Source organism: Tasmannia lanceolata, unplaced genomic scaffold, assembly GCF_043159265.1.
Source record: "Tasmannia lanceolata isolate RefF3 unplaced genomic scaffold, GAP_Taslan_0.1 ptg000029l, whole genome shotgun sequence".
Classification (NCBI taxonomy): domain Eukaryota; kingdom Viridiplantae; phylum Streptophyta; class Magnoliopsida; order Canellales; family Winteraceae; genus Tasmannia; species Tasmannia lanceolata.
In genome coordinates, this window is record NW_027518706.1 from 10,253,537 (window position 1) to 10,274,173 (window position 20,637).

The 20,637-nt window shown below is 38.5% G+C and overlaps 1 protein-coding gene across 1 annotated transcript; it reads left to right on the forward strand.

The window, feature by feature from the left end:
- Positions 1 to 5,568: 5,568 nt before the first annotated feature.
- On the forward strand, positions 5,569 to 7,924 carry LOC143859331 (putative xyloglucan endotransglucosylase/hydrolase protein 32). The gene is made up of 4 exons (XM_077370053.1): positions 5,569 to 5,828; positions 5,924 to 6,024; positions 6,311 to 6,528; positions 7,384 to 7,924. Exons 1-4 carry the CDS (start codon positions 5,606 to 5,608, stop codon positions 7,745 to 7,747), a joined length of 906 nt encoding a protein of 301 aa, XP_077226168.1. The 5' UTR covers positions 5,569 to 5,605; the 3' UTR covers positions 7,748 to 7,924.
- Positions 7,925 to 20,637: the final 12,713 nt, after the last annotated feature.

A 20,637-nucleotide genomic window follows, 5' to 3' on the forward strand; every position in this document is an offset into this window, starting at 1 on the left:
CTTTCATATGGCCCTTTTATAGACTTCCTTGAAGCCTTTGCACTGTTCATACACGTGATAAGCATGCTCGACCAAGCTGACGGTGTAGGCAGGATAAAAATGAATGAACGTGTAGTTTATTCGTGACCGACTACAACATCTAATTAAAGATGTTTGTGTCAGTAGTTTCAAGTGTGAATGAAATACAAGAAAATAAAGATACGTTTACTTCCATGTGCCTCGTACATGTGTTTTAATATTCTTTAGTTTATAAAAATTCAACAATTTTTTCATCTTCCAACCCGATTTTTACAGTTTAATAATTTATACCATTTCACTAGTTTTTTATGTTTCCTTATTTTTCTCATATAGGAACTGAATTTCAAGAGTTTGTTGGTGAGAGGGAGAAGAAAATAATAATATGGAAAGTGTAAAACATTGTAAAAAAAAGAAGGTAAAATGAGCAAATAAATCATTTGCCTCGTATATGGCCCATGTGGTAACCCAACGGTGGAGTTCATTTTCAATGTGTGGGACATAGGCTATGGGCCCCACTACCTTAACCAATAATTACAGATGTGCTCATGGTTCTTGGATTGGCTATGGGCCCCACTACCTTACCATTATTGCTGGCCGTGGAGTCCGACTCTTCCCTACCAATAATCTGCGGTACAATTATGTCTTGCTTCTAACATTTAAGTCTGATAAGCTCTCTGCGATGGTCCCTAGAGATGAATGTCATGTCTTGTACCAACTCCATTTAAGTTTTCAATGAGATATGAATGTTATAGGCAGAATTAGGGGTGCAAGTTTGGATGGTCCCTAGAGATGAATGTCATGTCTTGTACCAACTCCATTTAAGTCTTCACAGATATATGAATGTTATACGCAACATTAGGGGTGTAAGTTTGGCCCTGACCACTCTGACCCGCCCTGACTCCAAACAGGGTCAGGGCTGGATTTTCCAACCTTGAGGGCGGGTCATGGTTCATTTTTTAGACCCTGACTCAAGTCAGGTCGGGTCGGGTTCTGGATTAATGCCTCGGGTACCCTAACCCGTCCCGATACTAAGTTTTCTATTATAGAATTGAACCATCTGGGCATGTTTCTTTTGCTAATGTTTTCTATTATCTTTGATTGATGTTTCTTTATATTATTATAGATATTGACAGTGAGTCTTGTTTTGAACCATTGATAAAGACTACATTTGATTATTGTTTTGGGTAGATGGAGAGTGAGAGATTGGCTCATTGGTGAGTGTTTGTCCTTTATTATTGTTTTAGAAACTATTTGGCATCTGGATCTGTTATTTGTGTTCCTAGAATTGGATACTTGTAGAGTTAACTTTGCACGTATACAATGCTGTCATGTCATGTAATACGGTTTTGGTTGTGACAGAGAGGCGTTTTTTAATTTCTTCAATTTGATGCTCAAAAGCTCCCTTCCATGCGCTTTTTTACATCTAAATCTAAAATAGCCATAGCAACCTACGTACATAAAATTCAATGAAAAAAAAAAAAAACTACTAAAATCCTACCAACTAGATAAACATCACTCTATAAAAACTAGTATATCCTATATAATAACAAGGGAAATGTTATCAGCACAACCTATTTAGGATGTGGCCCATCTAATGGACGGTTTGGATCATCCTATGGTGCAGGTCATACCGTACTTTTTAATAAGTGAGGAGTGCGAAAATCAAAATACCGTAGTGCTGATAACATTTTCCTAATATCAAATACTAAATTCTAGTATTACCTGAAATCCTAATGTCCTACAGCAGTGCCACTCGATCATTCAAGCACATTAACTGCTGTTAGAATTAGTGAGCAAGAGAAGAGATTCCAACACACAAATGATTGGCAAAAAACGAACATAAAACAAAGTATGTGACATGGCAGATCCTCCCCTATCTATTTTGCTTATCTTGATAATGATTTTTTTTGGAGAGATGACGATTTTAAATTTATAAATGAGTCTAATGGCCTACCTTAGAAGACTTTTGGCATTTAGATGGCCATAAACATCCTTTGAGGCATCTTATATTGTCGACAAATTCGGCCCCTACAAAGTCATGTGAACAGTTGCCGACACTAAACAGTAATTTTCTCCAATCTTTTGATTAAGAAAACCATCACTTGATATTATAGATGACATATTATAGACTATGTGCGGCGGTAAACCTGTATTTTTCAAAAAGAATGGTATTGTCCACTCCATAGGATGATCCAAACTGTCCATTTGTGAGGCCACAACGTAAATAGGTCATGCCCCAAAAATCATTTCCATAGGATGATACTAACCCCCGATCTATTGAGGGTTATCTTGATAGAGGGAGTGAAGATTATGGAGACTTCTACAGATCGGAGGGTTAGGATCATCCTAGGGAAATGATTTTTGGGCACAATGTATTTGCGTTGTTGCACAACAAATGGATGGTTTAGATCATCCAAAGGAGAGGGCCATAATGTACTTTTTGAAAAAATATGGAGGGTTAGGTTCATACTATGGAAATTATTTTTGGGGCACAACCTATTTACGTTGTGGACCAACAAATGCACGGTTTGGATCATCTTATGGAGTGGGCTGTACTGTAGTTTTTGAAAAATACGGGTTTATACGGCCACACCATATAATTTATCATTGCTTGATTATTAAGTTTGTGGGGCCCAACAAGATTGTTTTTGGAAGCAATCCCCACACATCACGTTGTGGCCGTCCGATCAAACTTGGACGGCTTCTTGTAATTGCTTATAGCAACCTTGTCGTGTCAACAAGTGTCTATATTGCGCTTCCTTGATAAAATTTAGTTTGGGTTTTCTTTTCTTTTTAGGCAAAAGATTGTTGATAGGATCACCATATAAAGTATTTGTTGCAATCGCCATCTTTTGTCTTCCAAAGGAGGTTAGGCAATCCTTTTCTCTTCAATCCATTTAAAAATATATGTCATTTTTGAGTGACATACATTCCTTGCTTTATTGTGATATAAATCCGATTATCTATATATAGTGGGTCTTGATGTACATGCACATATTTTTTACAAAATATGGTGGGCCCTAGATTATTCAAAGGGAATAGATACATATTGGGCCCTTTTTCTTCCATAGGTCAGCCCCATCTAGTATAATTTTGACTACCCTTTACACTACAAGGAGGTACCCCGAGGAAGAAATCGGGGCAAAAATATCATTTCCCAATCCAAACCATTCATTTGTTGGTCCCCACTTAAACGTCTGATCCATCGTCCCTCTACAAATCGAAGGGTTAGGATCATCATATGAAAATGATTTCGGAGAACGACATTTTTATATTGAACTAACAAATGAATGGTTAGGACCACTGGTTAATGTGGGCTCCAAGTTAAATAGCAAATTTATCAATGGTTTGAACTAACAAATGAATGGTTTGGACCACTGGTTAATGTGCGCTTCCAAGTTAAAAAAATGTCAATTAATTTATAGGGATGAAACAAAAAAATATGAGCTTGCGATTTAAATGTTTTCTTCTTGTTTCAGGTACTGAAGCTTGGATAAAGCAGCGACCTCAGGTTAGTACTTAGGACACAAAGCCCGGTCTAATTGAAATATAGGTGTAGCACTTATCCAATAATCAATCACTTGATGTACCATTTTTCTCTTTTATTAAGGAAGTGCTTAAGAAGGTGAGAGATTCACGCTCTTTGTTATTTTGATATTGGCACGCCTTTCTTTGTCGTATCGCATGCTTGCAACAGCTTATTATGGAGGGCAGTTTTATGAGTCTACTCCTAAAATTTTAGAACACTTCTAATATTAGATATTGAGATGGGATTTGCTAGCGTCCATCGCAGAAGGCATTTCGCGGAGCATCTGGTGCATCAGAGAGCAGCCACATAGGGTCAGATTTTGTCCTATTTTTTAATTCATCTGAGGTGACTGCTCTCTGATGCAACAGATGCACAGCGAAATGCCTTCTGCCGTGGACGCTAGCAAATCCCCCGACTTCTAAAAATTTAGTACACTTCTAAGTTCTAATATTAGATATTGAGATGGGATTTTCTAGCGTCCATCGTAGAAGGCATTTCGCGGAGCTGCAGCATGCATCAGAGAGCAGCCACATAAGCTCAAATTTTGTCCTCTTTTTAATTCATCTGAGGTGGCTCCTCTCTGATGCAACATACGCACCGCAAAATGCCTTCTGCGATGGACGCTAGCAAATCCATATTGAGATTTTTGGGATCACACATATTCTATTTGGTTAGATATGCATAAATATTTGGTAAAAGTGTGAAACTTACCAATTACTCCCAAAGCTTAAGCCATTGGAGAAGGCAATATTTAATCTTTGAGTAATGCTAGAGAAACCGAGAGTAGGACCTAAAGGGGACATAACAAATTGATGATGCCACATCATCACAAGTGAGTGAGTTTCCCTTAAGTTTAGGGAAATAATAAAAAGTAAATTTCTTTTTCCAACACATGGCATTTTCTCATTGTAGGTCCCCTGCTAGTTGGTACTCTGGCCTCTCTTTCTAGGGTTGGCCTACAAGTGGAATTGGGTTTGGCCATTGCATGTGGGTTTTTGCTATCTAGGAGGTTTGAACCGTGGCATTTGCTCTGATACCATGACAAACTTAACAATTACTCCAAAAGCTTAAGTTGTTGGAGAAGGTAGTATTTAATCTTTTATACTTTGACAAAAAGAATAGATTAGTCAGGTGAAAAGGTAGGCCATGAGAATTTGTTTTGAGTCCAAAACTGATTATTGAACTCAAAATTACATTTCTTTTTGGATTTTGAGAATGATTTAGAGTCTAAAATTGATTATTGGACTAAAAAATGCACTTACTTTTAAGTCTAATAATTATGGAGTCCAAATCTCTATTCATCCCATAACGGACATGGCCTTAATTTTAAGTCCAATAATTGATAAATTAGGGAATTTACAAAAACGAACCTATAAATTTTTTTAGCATACCCATACAAACCCTTAGGGGCCGTTTGGATGCACGGATTTTAGAATCTTGGAATTTAGTTTGAAAGCCATTTAAAATTCTAGATTTTAGAATGGAAGTAGGTTGCAGATGAAGGGTTTAAGCTAGAAATCCAGGTTTTAGAAATCTCTCCCCCACCCTGAGATTTTTAAAACCTGGAAACAGGGGCAATCTCTTACTCACTTGCTCCATGGAAAGAAGGGTGATAAATCAGAAAATGACAGACGGACTCCCCCTCTCGGCTTCCATCCACAATTTTGAGGAAATCCAAGATTCTAAAATCCACGTAAACGGTCCCTTAATATATGGAAAAGAAAAAATAGGAAAAAGAAAAGGAGGAAAGAAAGAAAGAAAAGAAACATAAATATGTCTTACCATGAAAATTTACGGTCATGAAGTCAGCATAGAAAAACATTTATACTCAAAACTTGACTACTTACTACTAATGGAATCCATTATTTTTTATATTCTCATATCACCAATCATTAGGTTTTGTCTCAACCAATAAGCCCAAATCAACCTCCTTATTGTATTTACATGATGGTGGGTCCTTCCATTTTCCTATTTAAGCAAACTGTAATGCACTCTTTTTCATACCCCCCTACAGTCCTCCCACATTCCATTTAAGCACAAAATCATTCTACCTTTGCTATGGTTTCTCAGCCTTCTTTCCTATTCATGGCTCTCCTTCTTTCCATTTTTCTTTTTCTCATACTCCCTTCAAGCAATTCCCAGCCCTCACCTGGATACTACCCTAGTTCCATGTTTAGGCCATTAGGATTCTACCAAGGTTTTACTAATCTTTGGGGTCCTCAGCATCAAACTGTCTCACAAGACCAGTCCTCAACAACAATCTGGCTAGACAGAAATTCAGGTCATCAATCTCAATCCATTTTAATACTCACTCCATCTCTTCAATTTTTATGGTGGGTTTCTGATTTTTTTCTGGCTTTAATTTTGAAAAAACAGGAAGTGGTTTCAAGTCGACTCTTCCATTCCAGTCTGGGTATTTTGGCACATCGATTAAGCTACAAAGTGGTTATACTGCAGGAGTGATAACAGCTTTTTATGTGTGCAAAACCTTCTTATTTATGTTATTTTATTAATAATATAACCACTCATACTTCTTTTGGAAAACTCTCTCTCTCTCTCTCTCTATATATATATATATATATATATAGAGAGAGAGAGAGAGTAAAGTGTTTCTGAGCTCGAGCTCAGATGCTTGCTGGAGCTCAAAGACTCATGTAGGCCGACATGAGTTTTTGACGCTCAGAAACACTTTATATATATGAGAGAAAGATAGATTCGATTGAAATTTCTCCCAAAGTTTTGTTCATGTGATGGGAATTGCAGCTTTCGAACAATGAAGCCCATCCAGGGTACCATGATGAAATCGACATCGAGTTCCTTGGAACGACACCTGGGACACCATATGTGTTGCAGACCAATGTGTACATAAGGGGAAGCGGTGATGGGAGGATAATTGGAAGGGAGGTGAAGTTTCATCTCTGGTTCGATCCAACTGCAAATTTTCATAAATATGCAATATTTTGGGGCCCCAACGAGATAATGTAAGTTTCTTAATCCAAATCCTTCTAATTAAATATCTTATAAATTTGAATTTCTCAATAGACATTAAATACCTTAGAGACTTAGAATTTTTTAAGCTATTAAATACCTTTCATTTTTACGTCATACAAAAAATTATTTAATTAAAAAAGCACATGCCATATTTCGGTTTATAAAATATAAGAAAATTATAATAATATAATACAATTATAATAAAATAAAATCATTATAATAGTATAATGGGAAGTGATATATCCACCCTTTTTCCCCCTTGGCATGGCCACCTCTGGTGTACCTATGACCGCAGAGGCGCTGATCTACTTCACGAAGGGATTCGACATGCCTACGCGAAGTAGGCACCGACACTAGAGTTGGCTGTCCGTGTAAAAAACGGGAGTGAATTATCATTCACCTAATTTAATATGAAGGATTTGCAAGGGACTTTAGAAAGGCATTTTTGCAGCTAGCTGTTGCATTAGAATTTAGAGAGCAGCCACAGCAAGGCTTACTTTTCAGCAGATTTTGTCTTATTCATTTAACTCTAATCTAAAGTGAAATGCCTTTCTGTAAAAGTTCCTAGAAAATCCCATAACTATAATTAGGGATTTGCTAGGCAATTTCGGGGAAAGCCATTTTGTTGCTGACTTTTGCATGAGAGAACAGCCACCTCAGATGAATTAAATGAATAACAAAAAATTTGCTGAATAGAGGGCCTATGTGGCTGTTCTCTTATGCAAAAGTCAACAGCGAAACGGCTTTCCACAAATTGCCTAGAAAATCCCAATTAATAATAGTATAACAATATGGGTAATTAAGGAGAGCTAGATTTATGTCTAATTGTATTGCAATTTTTACAGATTCTTCGTAGATGATGTGCCCATACGAAGGTATCCAAGGAAAAACCTTTACTTCCCCTTAAGCCCAATGTGGGTGTACGGATCTATATGGGACGCCTCATCATGGGCCACCGAAGACGGAAAATACAAAGCCGATTACAGTTACCAACCATTCGTCGCAATTTACAATAATTTCATTATTTACGGGTGCCCCGCGTATGCATCCAACAATTGCCAGCCAGTGTCGGCCTCGCCGGCCGGCTCCGGCGGCCTTAGTAACCAACAGAGCATGGCCATGCAGTGGGCTCAGAGTAACTACATGATGTACAACTATTGCAATGACCCCAAGAGAGACCATTCCCTTACTCCAGAGTGTTGGGGCTAAGCCATTTTCACCCATGCACAAAAATAGATCACCCTAGTCCTCCTTATTTGTTTTGAGGTGGGTACCTTTTGTAAACAAAAGTTGCCTTGTGAAGTTGGGCATGACACACCATCTATTTTTTTGCTATTCCTGTTGTTAGTGCATAGAAATAAATAATATGGTTTGTGTCGGTTTGGATTGTCATGGAATATTATCATAGAATAAGAAAGAGAAAGGGGGTGAGGTGATGCGAAACAGTGGTAGAAAGAAGTGTATTCACTTGTCATTTCTTAATAGAGAAAAAGATCTATCATTATTATATGATTGCATCGATACATGTGATGACATGAGACTTAGGGCAGTTATGGGGTCATGACGTAAAGGTATGATGCGGAAGTTTGATGCCAATTTGGCGTAGGGATGTTGTTGCGGAAACTTAAGGTTAACGGGTTGAATGGGATATTGAAAGGGATGAAAAGGGATTGGAAAAGGGTCCTAAAAAAGGTATGAAGATCAAGAAAGAAGAAGGAAACTTGCTTCTTTAATTGTGACAAAAAAAAACTGTATAAAACAAGTTACAAAATTAAAGAAAAATATGAAGTTTTCATGGAAAAAACTTACCCGTTCTTCCTCCAAGAGAAGAGATAAAAGAGAAGACTTTTCTCCACCAAATTCAATAAAGCCCATGAATTTGGTTTACAATGTATGTATTTATAGACTTTGGTGGATTTTTCGTATTCTAACAGGTCTCTTATCTAAAATAAGGAAACAAAAGATAAAGATAAATTCTTAAAATATCTCTACCTGAAATTATCCAATCCAAACTATTGTAAAAAAAAAACTCAAATTCCTAAGAAATATGTCCAACTAAAAATTCTAATTAAACTAAAATTTTAATAAAATAAAATAACTCCATGATTAATCTGAACCCTTGATCTGCACAGTCTTGAGCTCATAGTAATCTAGGTTGATCAGCTTGTGGGTACAATGGTCGGGCAATATCTTGGGGTTGATCTACAATTAGACCTGGCAAAAAGTGACCCGGACCCGTGGGTCCACCCGGCCCGCCCGTAAATTACGGGTCCAGGTCACCAATCATTGACCGGTTTGAAATTGACCCGCAGGTCCACCCGGCCCATCAAAACTGGGCCGGGCCGGGTCGGGTGGACCTGCGGGTGCCCGTAGAGAAGTGCAAAAGGTTTTATTTTGGCACTTTTGACTTTTCTTTCCATAATTGTCATAGTTTTTGCCTTTTCTTTGTAGTTTTTTCAGTAATTGTCATATTTTAGTACATTCCTTCGGTTTTTTTAATTTAATTTTTCTACTTTGCTACCATTTTTCCGTAATTTCTCATTTAAAACTTAGTAGCCCATGATTATTATTTATTGCTATTATTTATTGCTAGCCACATTTTCACAAATCGTACTTCTGCCAATCTTTGCAGTTTGCACCACATCGACAATAAGACAAATCTCTCAAACAGTGAACATAAATGGTTGGCGAAGGTGGCTAGCAAATCCCTATACAAAAATCCGGCTGACCCGCGGGTCGACCCGACCCGTACGGGCCGAGTGCGGGTCCAAGCTTAGTGACCCATAAAAATTTCCGGGTCATTTTGACCCGGATCCGTACGGGCCGGGTCAAACCCAGCCCGGCCCGCTCTTTTTTCTATGTCTATCTACAATCCATTTCTTATAACGCTTGATTTGATGGTTTGGCAGTTGATCTGAGAATCCGAATTGTTCGATCAATTCTTTGAAGCTTTCGAACGGCTTGATGTACCTACATTAGGTCATACACAATTGTTTGTTTGTGGCCTTGATAGACAAGGATGTATACGTTAGGGCAGTTATAGGTGATGGATGCATGCTTTATTCGAGACGGTTTCTCATTATCTTTTCCTTAGACGGAGGATTTATGAACGTGATGCACCTCTATTACGGGATTTCTACTATAGGGTTATTTTAGTCATGTTTTTAGCTTTTATTTAAGTTAAGTTAGATGGATGGCTGAAATTAGTTGCTTAGGTCTTAAGTTATCTTTTAGAGTTTCTTGTTCTTATAAATAGATGTTATGAAAGCATTGTAATTAGTTTCTTTAAATTATTGAATGAAAATTAGCCTATAGGCTTTTAAATTCTTCTTTGAGAACTTTTGGGTTTCTAGGATAAGCCCCAACAAAACTATTTTTCCAGTTTTGCTTTATGAAACTCGACTTCAATGGGATTGAAGTAAATTTCATCCCCTTTGAAGGTGATCGAAGTATTCTATTCCCTATGACGGTAATCAAAGGGCTCTTTTCCTCTTTATTTTATCTTTTTGCCTCCGCTGCTAAGTAACAAAGAACCTATAGATTTTTGGGCCTCAACACCCACAATATGCATGGATTTGAGTGGAGATGGTGGCCCCACCCCATCAAAACATGGTATATAACGGTGGCCCCTACCATAGAAAAACATGAGGTGTAAAATGGTTGGCCTCACGCATGCAGAGTGTTGCGGTCAAAACTTGTTTATGGCTGAGCTGGAGGCGATGGACAAGTGGACGATCTGATTATCCTTGTTCTTTATCCTACACACACGAGAGACCGGTTAGAAGACCAACACGGAGGGGATACTCCACGAAGGCCCTCCGATGCTTAAGTAAGTGATAGCAACAGATAAGGAAAACTCAACTCAAATAGTAAGTTTTGGGAATCATGTCCCTTACCTTTTGGATTTTACCCCTATTTATAGTGGTTAGGCATGATAGGGCTAATATGTAATTTCCCTTATGGTGTGATTACCATATTACCCTTGAGCGGATGGCAATGAGTAGGGGTGTGCATTATTCGAGTAAAACCGAATAATTGAACTGACCAAATCGAAATTGTTATTTTCAGTTTGGTTTTTTTTATATTTGGTTTCGGTTTCGGTTATTGGTCGAAAGAAATTTCGGTTTTCAGTTACGGTTTTGGTAGTTCCAACAAAAATTTCGGTTAACCCGAAAATCGTACTTTGTTTCCGTTTATCACTATATTTACCATTTTACCTCTCTCTTTTTTACTGGGAATTGGGACAAGTGGACAACCCAAAGCCATATTTACCTCTTTTTTTTTACTTAGGACAACTCACAACACAATCGAGCAAAGAGTCATGACAAACTAGTGTGGTGTGGCCAGAGTAAAAGAAGGGGGTGAATAAAGAAAATTGTTTGGCCTTTCCCAACACAAGTAATGGGAAAAGACATGATGTGACATAAAGGAAGGATATTTTCCCTTTTGCTATTTTCAAGAAGGAAAAAAAATTGCTAGGCTAGGTATGGCACAAAGAGCCAAAAAAAGCCGTTTAAATATTAAATGCTCTCTGCAACCCATCTAAACTTTCCCTCTTCTCTTGTTGTATTAGATGACAAACCCCCCTCTGATGGATAAAAATCTCTCCCCCCCCCCCCCCCACCCCACCCCCCCCAAATAAGGTTCTTCGTTAGGTTTTAAAGGCAAAGGAAAACCGAAGGGGTGAATTTATCCTAAAGCAGTGAACTACTCTCACTGAAACCGTTAAAGGGGGGGATTTTATCCGTTTACAGGAGGGAAAATATCAGCATCCCAAAATTATTTGGGCATGCGATATTTATAAAATATTTAATATCCCATTGTCATCTTCCTTATGAAAAACCAGGAAGGGAGGGGTAGATCTGGGAGAAGGGGCCCCGCTCCGACGAAGGTGCCGCTATTCGCACGCTTCCCACCAAAGAATGCCAGAAGTCCTGCCGACGAAGCTTGAGGTTTCTGGTGAGTCCAGACCATCGTCCATAAAGGCACCTGTGGAGAGAAACCATCACAAAGATGACACCCCTATTTCCAGTGAGTTTCTATAACCTGTATTTCTTACCCAATTCAGTCATCTGCAACCTATTTCCCTCACATCTACTTCCATTTTAATTCCAGAATTTTACACTCATATAATTCGGTTATAACCGTACTAACCGAACAACCGAATTCATTTTTCGGTTTTGGTTCAAGTTCGGTTATCAAATAATTCTATTCGGTGTCGGTTTTCTTTTTTCAGTAACCGAAATATTTCGGTTCGGTTATTTTCGGTGAATTCGGTTCGGTTTAAATCGAATAAATAGCCCTAGCAATGAGTCGTAAATACCTCTTTCTGCAGGGGTATTCTGTTGACTGTGGGGAATTACTTTGCTACCCTTGTGTCACCTGAGTGTCCTTTGACACGCGGAGCGTTTCAATTGGGTGGTCATTTTTACCCCCTATCACAGAGAATGGGTGTAAAATGATGGGCCTCACCTTATCATTTTATATGGTGCCCAAACGTGATGGCCAGAGTAAGCGGGACAACGGAAGTACCCCTGCCCTTGATATTTCATCCAATGGCACCCTCTTAAAAAAGTGGGATGCCCTCCGATCAAATATGTAAGGCGGTACAGCCTACACTGAACTTCACGCTCAGGCATCATATAAAACCTGTTGTAAAACGATGCGTGCCACCCATGTGGTGCATTTGCTTCAAAAAAAAATCTACCATTAAAAGTTCTAATAAGATTTTTCAATGGAAAAAGGTTTCCAAAACAATTCCAAGAAAAAGAAAACGAATGACAAATGAAAGAAACACATTTTATTATATTATAGATTATCCGAAACATGGAGAGACTCTTAAACATATGTATTTTCTCATATATTTAGTATCAACCTAAATATGAGAATATCTCTCTTATTATAGCACATATAAAACACACCATAGAAGCAGCTTAACCATAGTAATAGCTAAAGACAATCAAGCATATTTCTTTGCAAACTCCAACAAAGCCTTGTACACGCCTTGAGGGTTTGAGAGCATGGCTTCATGGTCTGTATTTTCAAGCACTATCACTTCCTTTGGTGGAAAGTTATCAATCTGCCAAATTTGGAATTTTTCCACAAGACAATTATCTTCTTTCCCCCTGATGTAAGCTGAATAAGGTTGTTCATTCTCAAGATCTTTTTTGAAAAATGATGTCATCCTTACCAGGGTTCTTGCCAAAGTGTAATCCTTTAAACATCCAAAAAATAAAGAAAAAATGTTAGGGAAATGTAAGCATGCAAGAAGGTTAATTGGGTAGGTGAAAATTAATTGTGAGGGGTCATACCTGTTCAGGTGAAAGTTGATATAGCTTTGTTTTCAGGAATTTGGGGCCAAATAATATTCCAGTTTGCCCGGAGAGGGGAGTGGGACGATTGTACTGTCCCCATAATCTGTGCCCCCCTCATTGGCCTTGCATTCAGAAGTTAAGAGACTTGTAGCCTAGAACGCAATCAGATCGAGTTTTGATCATTTGTACACGTTTGGTCGTGATCCTACGATTCAGATTACACACGATCGAGTTATCTAATCCAATCACAACATGATCATACAGACCAATTAGGATCTACACAAATCATGAGAAACGGTGTAAATCTAATCTAGAAAAATTACCTTGCCCATTCACACCTCTTCACGATGCATCCTCTTATGCCCTACAGCTTGTAAAAGACATGTGCTTTTAATTCAGCATAGGCTATCACTTGCAACAGTATTACAATTTAGAGAATTTATATGGTGGATGGCTGTGCATGTACGTGCAGGCCAACAAAAAAAATAGTGGAGCCCACATTATTTGGGTAATCTAAACCGTTCATTTGTTGGCCCATGATGTAGATAGGGTCTGCCTAGAATATCTTTCACCATAGGATGATCCTAAACATCCAATTCGTGGAGATTTTTACATTGTTTCGTCAAATTTAAAACTTCAAAAATCGAAGTGTTAGGAACATCCTATAGGCACTCCCTATCTACATCAAGGCCCAATAATGAATGGTTTGGATCACCTTAAAAATGTGGGCCCGGCTGTTTTTTGGGGCAGCATGTGTATGCACAGCCATCCACGTATAATTTCTCTAAATTTAATAGTGTAAGGAGTGTCATTTTCGTAATAAATGGGTGAGGCATCATTTGCCATGGGCCCCAAAACTGAAGAAACAAAATCCATTTTTTAATAGTGGCATGCCCATAAAATCTTCTTTGTTCCTTATTGGGGCCAACAGTCTTTGGCTGATCTAAACCACTCATTAGTTTGGCCCAACGTAGATAGAGCGTGCCAATAAAATCTTCTCCATAGGAGGTTTCTATATTGTGCCGTCCATTTTATACCTTCACATATTGGGTTAGGATCATCCTATGGAGAAGATTTTATGGCATACCCTATGTAGGCTCAACAAATGAATGGTTTACATCACCCAAACAATGGGAGCCCAATAAATGAATGTAGTATTGACTATTGTGCACACCCTATCTAGGGAGGAACCGATTCCTAGGAAAAAAAGAAGGGCAGTGAGATCTCTCCCCCCCCCCCTCCCCCCCAATGGATAAAATCCCCCCCTTTAACATTTTTCGTGGGAGTGGTTCACTTCTTGAGGATAAATTCACCGCTTTTAACATTTTCTTTTACCATTGAAACTAAAGGAAAATGTGTGTGTGTGTGTGTGTGTGTGTGTGTGTGTGTGTGTGTGTGTGTGTGTGTGTGTGTTGAGGGGGGCGGGTGACCTGCCCAAAAAGAATATGGAAAATGATATTAACCAACCGCCGAGAACATTTTCAATGTGTGGCACATGGGTTGTGCGTCCTACCCATGGTTTTAAATTTCGACCGATTTCGGTGGAGACTGACACCGAAACCACCAATAACTGAAATGGGCATTTATTTTGGCCGAGATTTCGGAATTTCGGTCGAAATTTGGTTTTTCCGAAATTTGACCCAAAAAGTCTGTTTTGTTTTTAATTAATTTAATATTTAACCAAAATTTTGGTCGAAATTTAATATTGAATAAAATATGGGTTTCGATTTCTGTACCAAATTTCGACCAAATTTTCAAAATTTCGGACGAAATTTCAAGGTCAGAAACCGGTACCGAAACCGAAATTTTAAACCTTGGCCCTACCAAGTGTATTACTTTTGGTACCCTTTATAACAATTATTGATGGGGAGCTGATATATTCACCCCTATTGATTCTGGGGACACCCCTTCTAAGACCTTACACTTACTTAAAGTACGTAGTCACCGCATTTAAGACCTTCACACCCTTTTTTTTTTCTTTGGTCAGTAAGCTGGGGTTAAGCAGACTCCTCCCAGATATATTAATGAATATGAGATTACAACCGGATATAAGGGACTCCGCTTGAGTCTTTATACAAAATCTCAATCATAGTGTCTTCGAAAGAAGAAGCACTGAGATTCTCCCCCTTCATAGGGCAATTACATTTTGAGAGGTAGTCAGCTGTCCCGTTTGCTTCTCGCCAAATATGGGAAAGTTTCCAAGATCCAAATTTCGAGAGATTGGATTGAATGTCAACTAGTAGAGGGATCTGTCTCCACAGCATCGGTAAATCTCCCTGATGGTGTTGACTGTTAAGAGTGAGTCGGATTCGATCCATAGATGGGTGAAATTCATACTCAGCTATGGAGACTCCTTGGTGAATTGCTTCCATTTGGAGGTGTTGGATAGTTTTTGGGGTAACATTGATAGAGAAAGCAGTTCTCACTATATCATTTGAGTGTCTGATGATGCCGCCAATTGCCGCATCATGTCCTTCTAAAGATGCATTCGTGTTGAGCTTGACGGTATTTGGCGATGGAGGGAGCCAAACACAAGTTTTGTTAACATGATCTTTCAGGAAAGATGGGAGGTTTAGAGCTTCTCCAAGCCAGCAACTTCACTTGTCTTGAGTCCCATCAACCCCGATGTGGAGGACCCTGCATCTAATCGTGGGGAGGATATCCTCTAGAGTGAACTGCTTATGTTGCATTTTCCTTTCGAAGATTCTCCTGTTTCTTTCTACCCATATATGATAAATTGGCACACCACAAGCAATCCGAATTCCCACCCCTGTGCGAGTGTCTTGTATGATTGGTTCTCAACCATTCCTCTTCCTCCGAGAGTGTTTTTCAAGGCTTTCTTCTGTGGAGGAACCTCCATAAGACAGATCTCCATACCCATTAAGTGTAGGAGCAGTTGAAAAACAAATGGTCAATGCTTTCCCTTTCCTGGGTGCAAAGAGGGCATATAGTATCCCGAGAGGTACCAAGAAAAAGCAGCCTGTGTCTTTGGTGCTGAGCCGATAGTGAAGTGCTTGCCATGTGATGAAATCATGCTCCGGAATATGCCCTTTGGTGCTGAGCCGATAGTGAAGTGCTTGCCATGTGATGAAATCATGCTCCGGAATAGGCCCTTTAAACATACGGAGGTGGTCCATGGAATTTTTTGGTTTTGTGTTCTTATAGCATTCCAAGCACTTTTTAGAGAGAATTTCCCATCCGATGTGAGTTTCCAAATGACTTGATTTGGGTGCTTTGGCATAATGACCAAAATAACTATTAACATAGCTCATAGCCAGCCTCTCACCCAAATTTGAAAAAATAAATTGGATTTTTATTAGAGTTTGTTTCCCATTTTTTCAGCCTTTTCTCGCCCTCTTCTCACTTGATCTCTCCCGGTTCTCTCCCATTACCGCCCTAAGCTAATATTTCATGGGAATTTTTTTTTAATGATAGCCACACATGGCCTTAATAAAAATTGATTTCAGCACTATCAAATTCATGGTTGTCGCTCATGCCAAATTGAGGTATTATCATAAAATTAGGGTTTTGCTAATGAGTGCCCTTGGCACTAGTTAAGTATCATTTAATTGCTAATGAGTGCCCTTTCACACATGTTTTGATATTTTCCCCTCAAAGTATGTGTAGATTTATTATCCCTAGGGCAATTATATGATGCTTAAAGAGTCCATTTCTTTTTATAAAGGGATTTGCTTGGGACCATCGCAAATGGAATTTTGGGGACCTGATGTTGCAAGAGAGCAAGATGAGAACAAGTAAATTGTGGGTCCTATGCAAGAATGTGGTTGGCAACTAAGAATGTGGTTGGTGCGACGGACCCTATCAAAATGTGTTGTAAAATTTTAGGCCCCCATGCGGACGAAAACTAAAGAACATATTCTATTTTTGTCATCTTTCTGTATCCTAGGTTTTAGGCCTCGCGGAGGCACAACAGATAGAGAGAGAGAGAGAGACTTGCACGAAAAAGAGCAAGAGTCGTCCGTGATTTTAACCCCGATATTTCTTTCCGGGAAAGCTGCATCCCACGTCTAGAGATGGAAGGATATTCGGGGATTTGTTTTGACTTTATCTAAAATATGGAAAGACCTATCCATGATAGATTTGCTTTCCTCCTGGGCTCTGTTCACTTCTTTTTCCTGGTGCTGTTTTTCCTGGAAAACAGCCTTTTTTTTCCCTGACAAGACCTTGACAAGACAGAATTTCTGTGTTCACTTGTTTTTCAGGGAAAAATATTATAAGATGTGGAATTTCTTATTTAAAAGCTGGAAATGGCGTGGAAATTGACTTTTTCCCTGTTACTCAAGATTTGGTTTCCGATTAAATATATCGGAAAGAGGCTTTCCAAGGAAAACGAAACATTTTCCTTGACAGTTTCCTTGGATTCCTTTTCCTTTTGCCATGTCACCTGGAAAGGAAAGGAAAATGAAATCCTTTCCTTTCCCTTCCGGGAAAAAGAAGTGAACAGAGCCCTAGAGACAAACAACGGAAAGAGATAAAAATATGGAAAAGTCTTTCCTTTCCACCTCTTTCCATCTCTTTCTTTAAAACCAAACAGGCCCTTAGAGTTTCTTATTCTTATAAAGAGGAATGCTAGGGTCAAGGGGTAAAATAGCCGCTTGAATATTGGAATGCTAGGGTCAGTGGGTTACTGGCTATTTTAGTCAACTTACAAAAAAACACATCTCTCTCACACCCTCAAAAAACAGTGGGGCCCACTTTTTTGGGTGATCCAAACCGTTCATTTGTTGAGCCTGATGTAGATAGGGTGGGCGAAGAAAGAAAACCTTGTCCAGAGATGTTGCTAACCCTTCGATTTGTGGAAGTTTAAAATGGATGGCACAGTATAAAAACTTCCACAGATTGGAGGGCTAGGATTATCCAATCAAGAAGATTTTCTGAGCCCACCCTATCCGCATCAGGGTCCAATAAATGAAAGGTTTGGATCACCCAAAAATGTGGGCCCACCATATAATTTCTTATCAGAAAATCAGAAATCAACTTGACTGTCAATCCAGACCGTCGCTTCATAGTTTTTTCATTGCCCATTTGACAACCACAATTTTGATGGTTAGACTAGTCCCCTTGGGAGCAAAATTTGATCAAAGGAATTTCTTGGATTCAGATCTTTACCTGCAGTTTTTTATTCTTCTCCTTCCTCATCTTCGATATTCATGGTTTTGCAAGATTCTGACCACAATTAAAGCATTGTAATATTTTTGCACTTAAACAATGCCAAGCTGGCGTCGTTAAAGCTAACTTTAGAAAGATAAAAAGTAGTGGAAACGGAAAAAAGGCAATTAGTAGCGTTAATGAAGGTAAATCATTAAAGTGAGAAACAAACAAAGAGAACCGTAGTTAATAGATGGATTTTGGATATCAATGAGAGCCAACATGGAGGATTCTTATAAATAGATGTTATAAAACCATTGTAATTAATTTCTTTAAATTATTGAATGAAAATTAGCCTTTAGGCTTTTAAATTCTTCTTTGAGAACTTTTAGGTTGCTAGGATTAGCCCCAACAATGGTTGCCTTTTAAACTTAACGCTAGAAAGTAGAAAACCTAGTTGTCCCAACTCTTGCCTTGCGAGTTGCGACTCTCGCCGTCTCCACTCTCCACTCTCACTCGAAATCCTCTCGGCTCTCTCTCTCTCTCTCTCTCTCCAATGTTGAACATCAGTATAGAGCATGCATTAAACTTTGATGGGCCAATCTTCAGCTTCATTTCTATAGTATGATAACTGAGCCCATGCATTCCATTAATTCATCCAATAAATGGGAAATTTTTTATAAAATAAAGGTTGGGTAGTTCTGATTCGCTCCAGTTTCAAAGATAAGTGGTTCGGTCTGGTTTCAAATTATGGGAACCGATTGCAATTGGTTCGGTTCTAGGTATACCCTAGAACCGAACCGAACCATCTCCACCGATTCCATCATATGGCTTTCCACGAAATGAACCGAACCATCTCCACCGATTCCATCATATGGCTTTCCACGAAATTACCTAGCAAATCCCTTCAGAGTAATAAGATATTAATTTTTGTCTTATTCATGTAATTCATCTCTTTCTTTTACACTTTCCATATTAGTTGTGGACAAGGTTTTAAATTTCGATTTCGGGGTAATTTCGGTCCTCACCGAAACCGAAATTATAGCCAAAATCTTGAAATTCCGGCCAAAATTAGGTAGAGGCGCTCGAAATGTCATTTTCTTGGGCTGAAATTTTGCCCGAATTTAGGTAATTTTGGGTGAAATTTTGTAAAGGAATAAAAAATTAATATTTTATCAAGAATTTCGCTGAAATTTCTGAAATTTCGACCGAAATTTGGTAAATTTCTGCAATTTCGGTTTCAAAACGTTTCTGTTTCGGTCCTAACCGAAATCCGAAATTTCGGCTGAAATTTAAACCTTGGTTGTCGATAACTCTCGGAATCTTTGACAAGTATGGTTGGGTTGTGCGTTGGAACCAGAATCCTATTCTGTTTCTGCCCGATCTTGACCCAAAAAAAGCAACAGAATTAGAAGTGAAAATTAAAAATGAAAAGAACTAAAATAGGGATGCCAGAATAATAGAATATGTTTCCCACCCCAATAGATGGTGCTCTGATTTCTCTCCGGTTAGACTGAAATTTAAGCCCGTTTCGATACCTCATGCATTTGTATTTTAATTTGGATAAGAGTTTTAGGTACAAACTACATCAATCATCTTCATGATCATGTTTTAATTTCTGCTGCCGGAGGAATAGCTCGCTGCTGCCGGAGCATCGTCGAGGAGCAGCGACGGTGAAGGAAGTTGCCACAAATATTGATTTCCGAATAATATTTCGCAGAACAGATTTCAAAATCGGAATTTTTTGGACTGTTGAAGCTGATTTGGAAATCTAAACGATCTGATCCAGTTCAAAATATGAACTAAATCCAAATCTTAATCTTGTAGGCATCCAAACGTGGCCTTAGAATTTTTCGAATTAACTATTTCCATTCTATTTGTCCTGGGCCAAGTCACTGGTTCTAGAGCTGAGCGTCTTCGACGACTAAGATCAATAGTGACACAAGCAGAAACTGTAGCAATTGGTGACGCGGGTGTTAGCGCGGAAACTATGGCAATTGGTGACACTGGCTTTGGTACTATTGGTGGGCATTGTGGTGAAGGAACAACTTTGGATCCCTTATCACTTGAGGCATCAAGATCTTCGTCCGCAGCCAATGAGTGCTTATGACAAACTGAAACTTATTCATTGCTGAGAGAGTAAGCAGATGAAAATTTGCTTAACAAGAATTAACAAGAATTTCTGATTGTGGGCTCATTTTTTTTATTTTAGAATCTCGAATGGAAATGGTCATTGATATATGGGACAAATTTTGGGAGTGAAACATTCACTTTCTCTCGTTTTGCTCGCTTTAGAAAATAATAAAAGGGAATGAGAATCGTTGAAGAACACGCACCTATTTTCCATGAAATGATATTTCAAAAATTGCAAACCTACTATAAACCCTAGAATTGTTTGCCAGGAAACTTTTTCCCCATAAATCCTAATACCCTCTTAAAAAATTTCACACTCTATAGTGTCCCTATGTTAAAGATGTATATTTCTTGTGGCTAAGATCCATCCAACTGGGCTGATTGACACAATTTTCTTCAATACTTAATAAGCGTAAAAAGAGTAACATTGTTAAAAATACATAATTAATTAAAAACAAAAGCATCACACAAAATAAAATAAAATACAATAATTACACCTATTTTCGACACACATGAACCTATTTATAATTTCATTTTAATTAG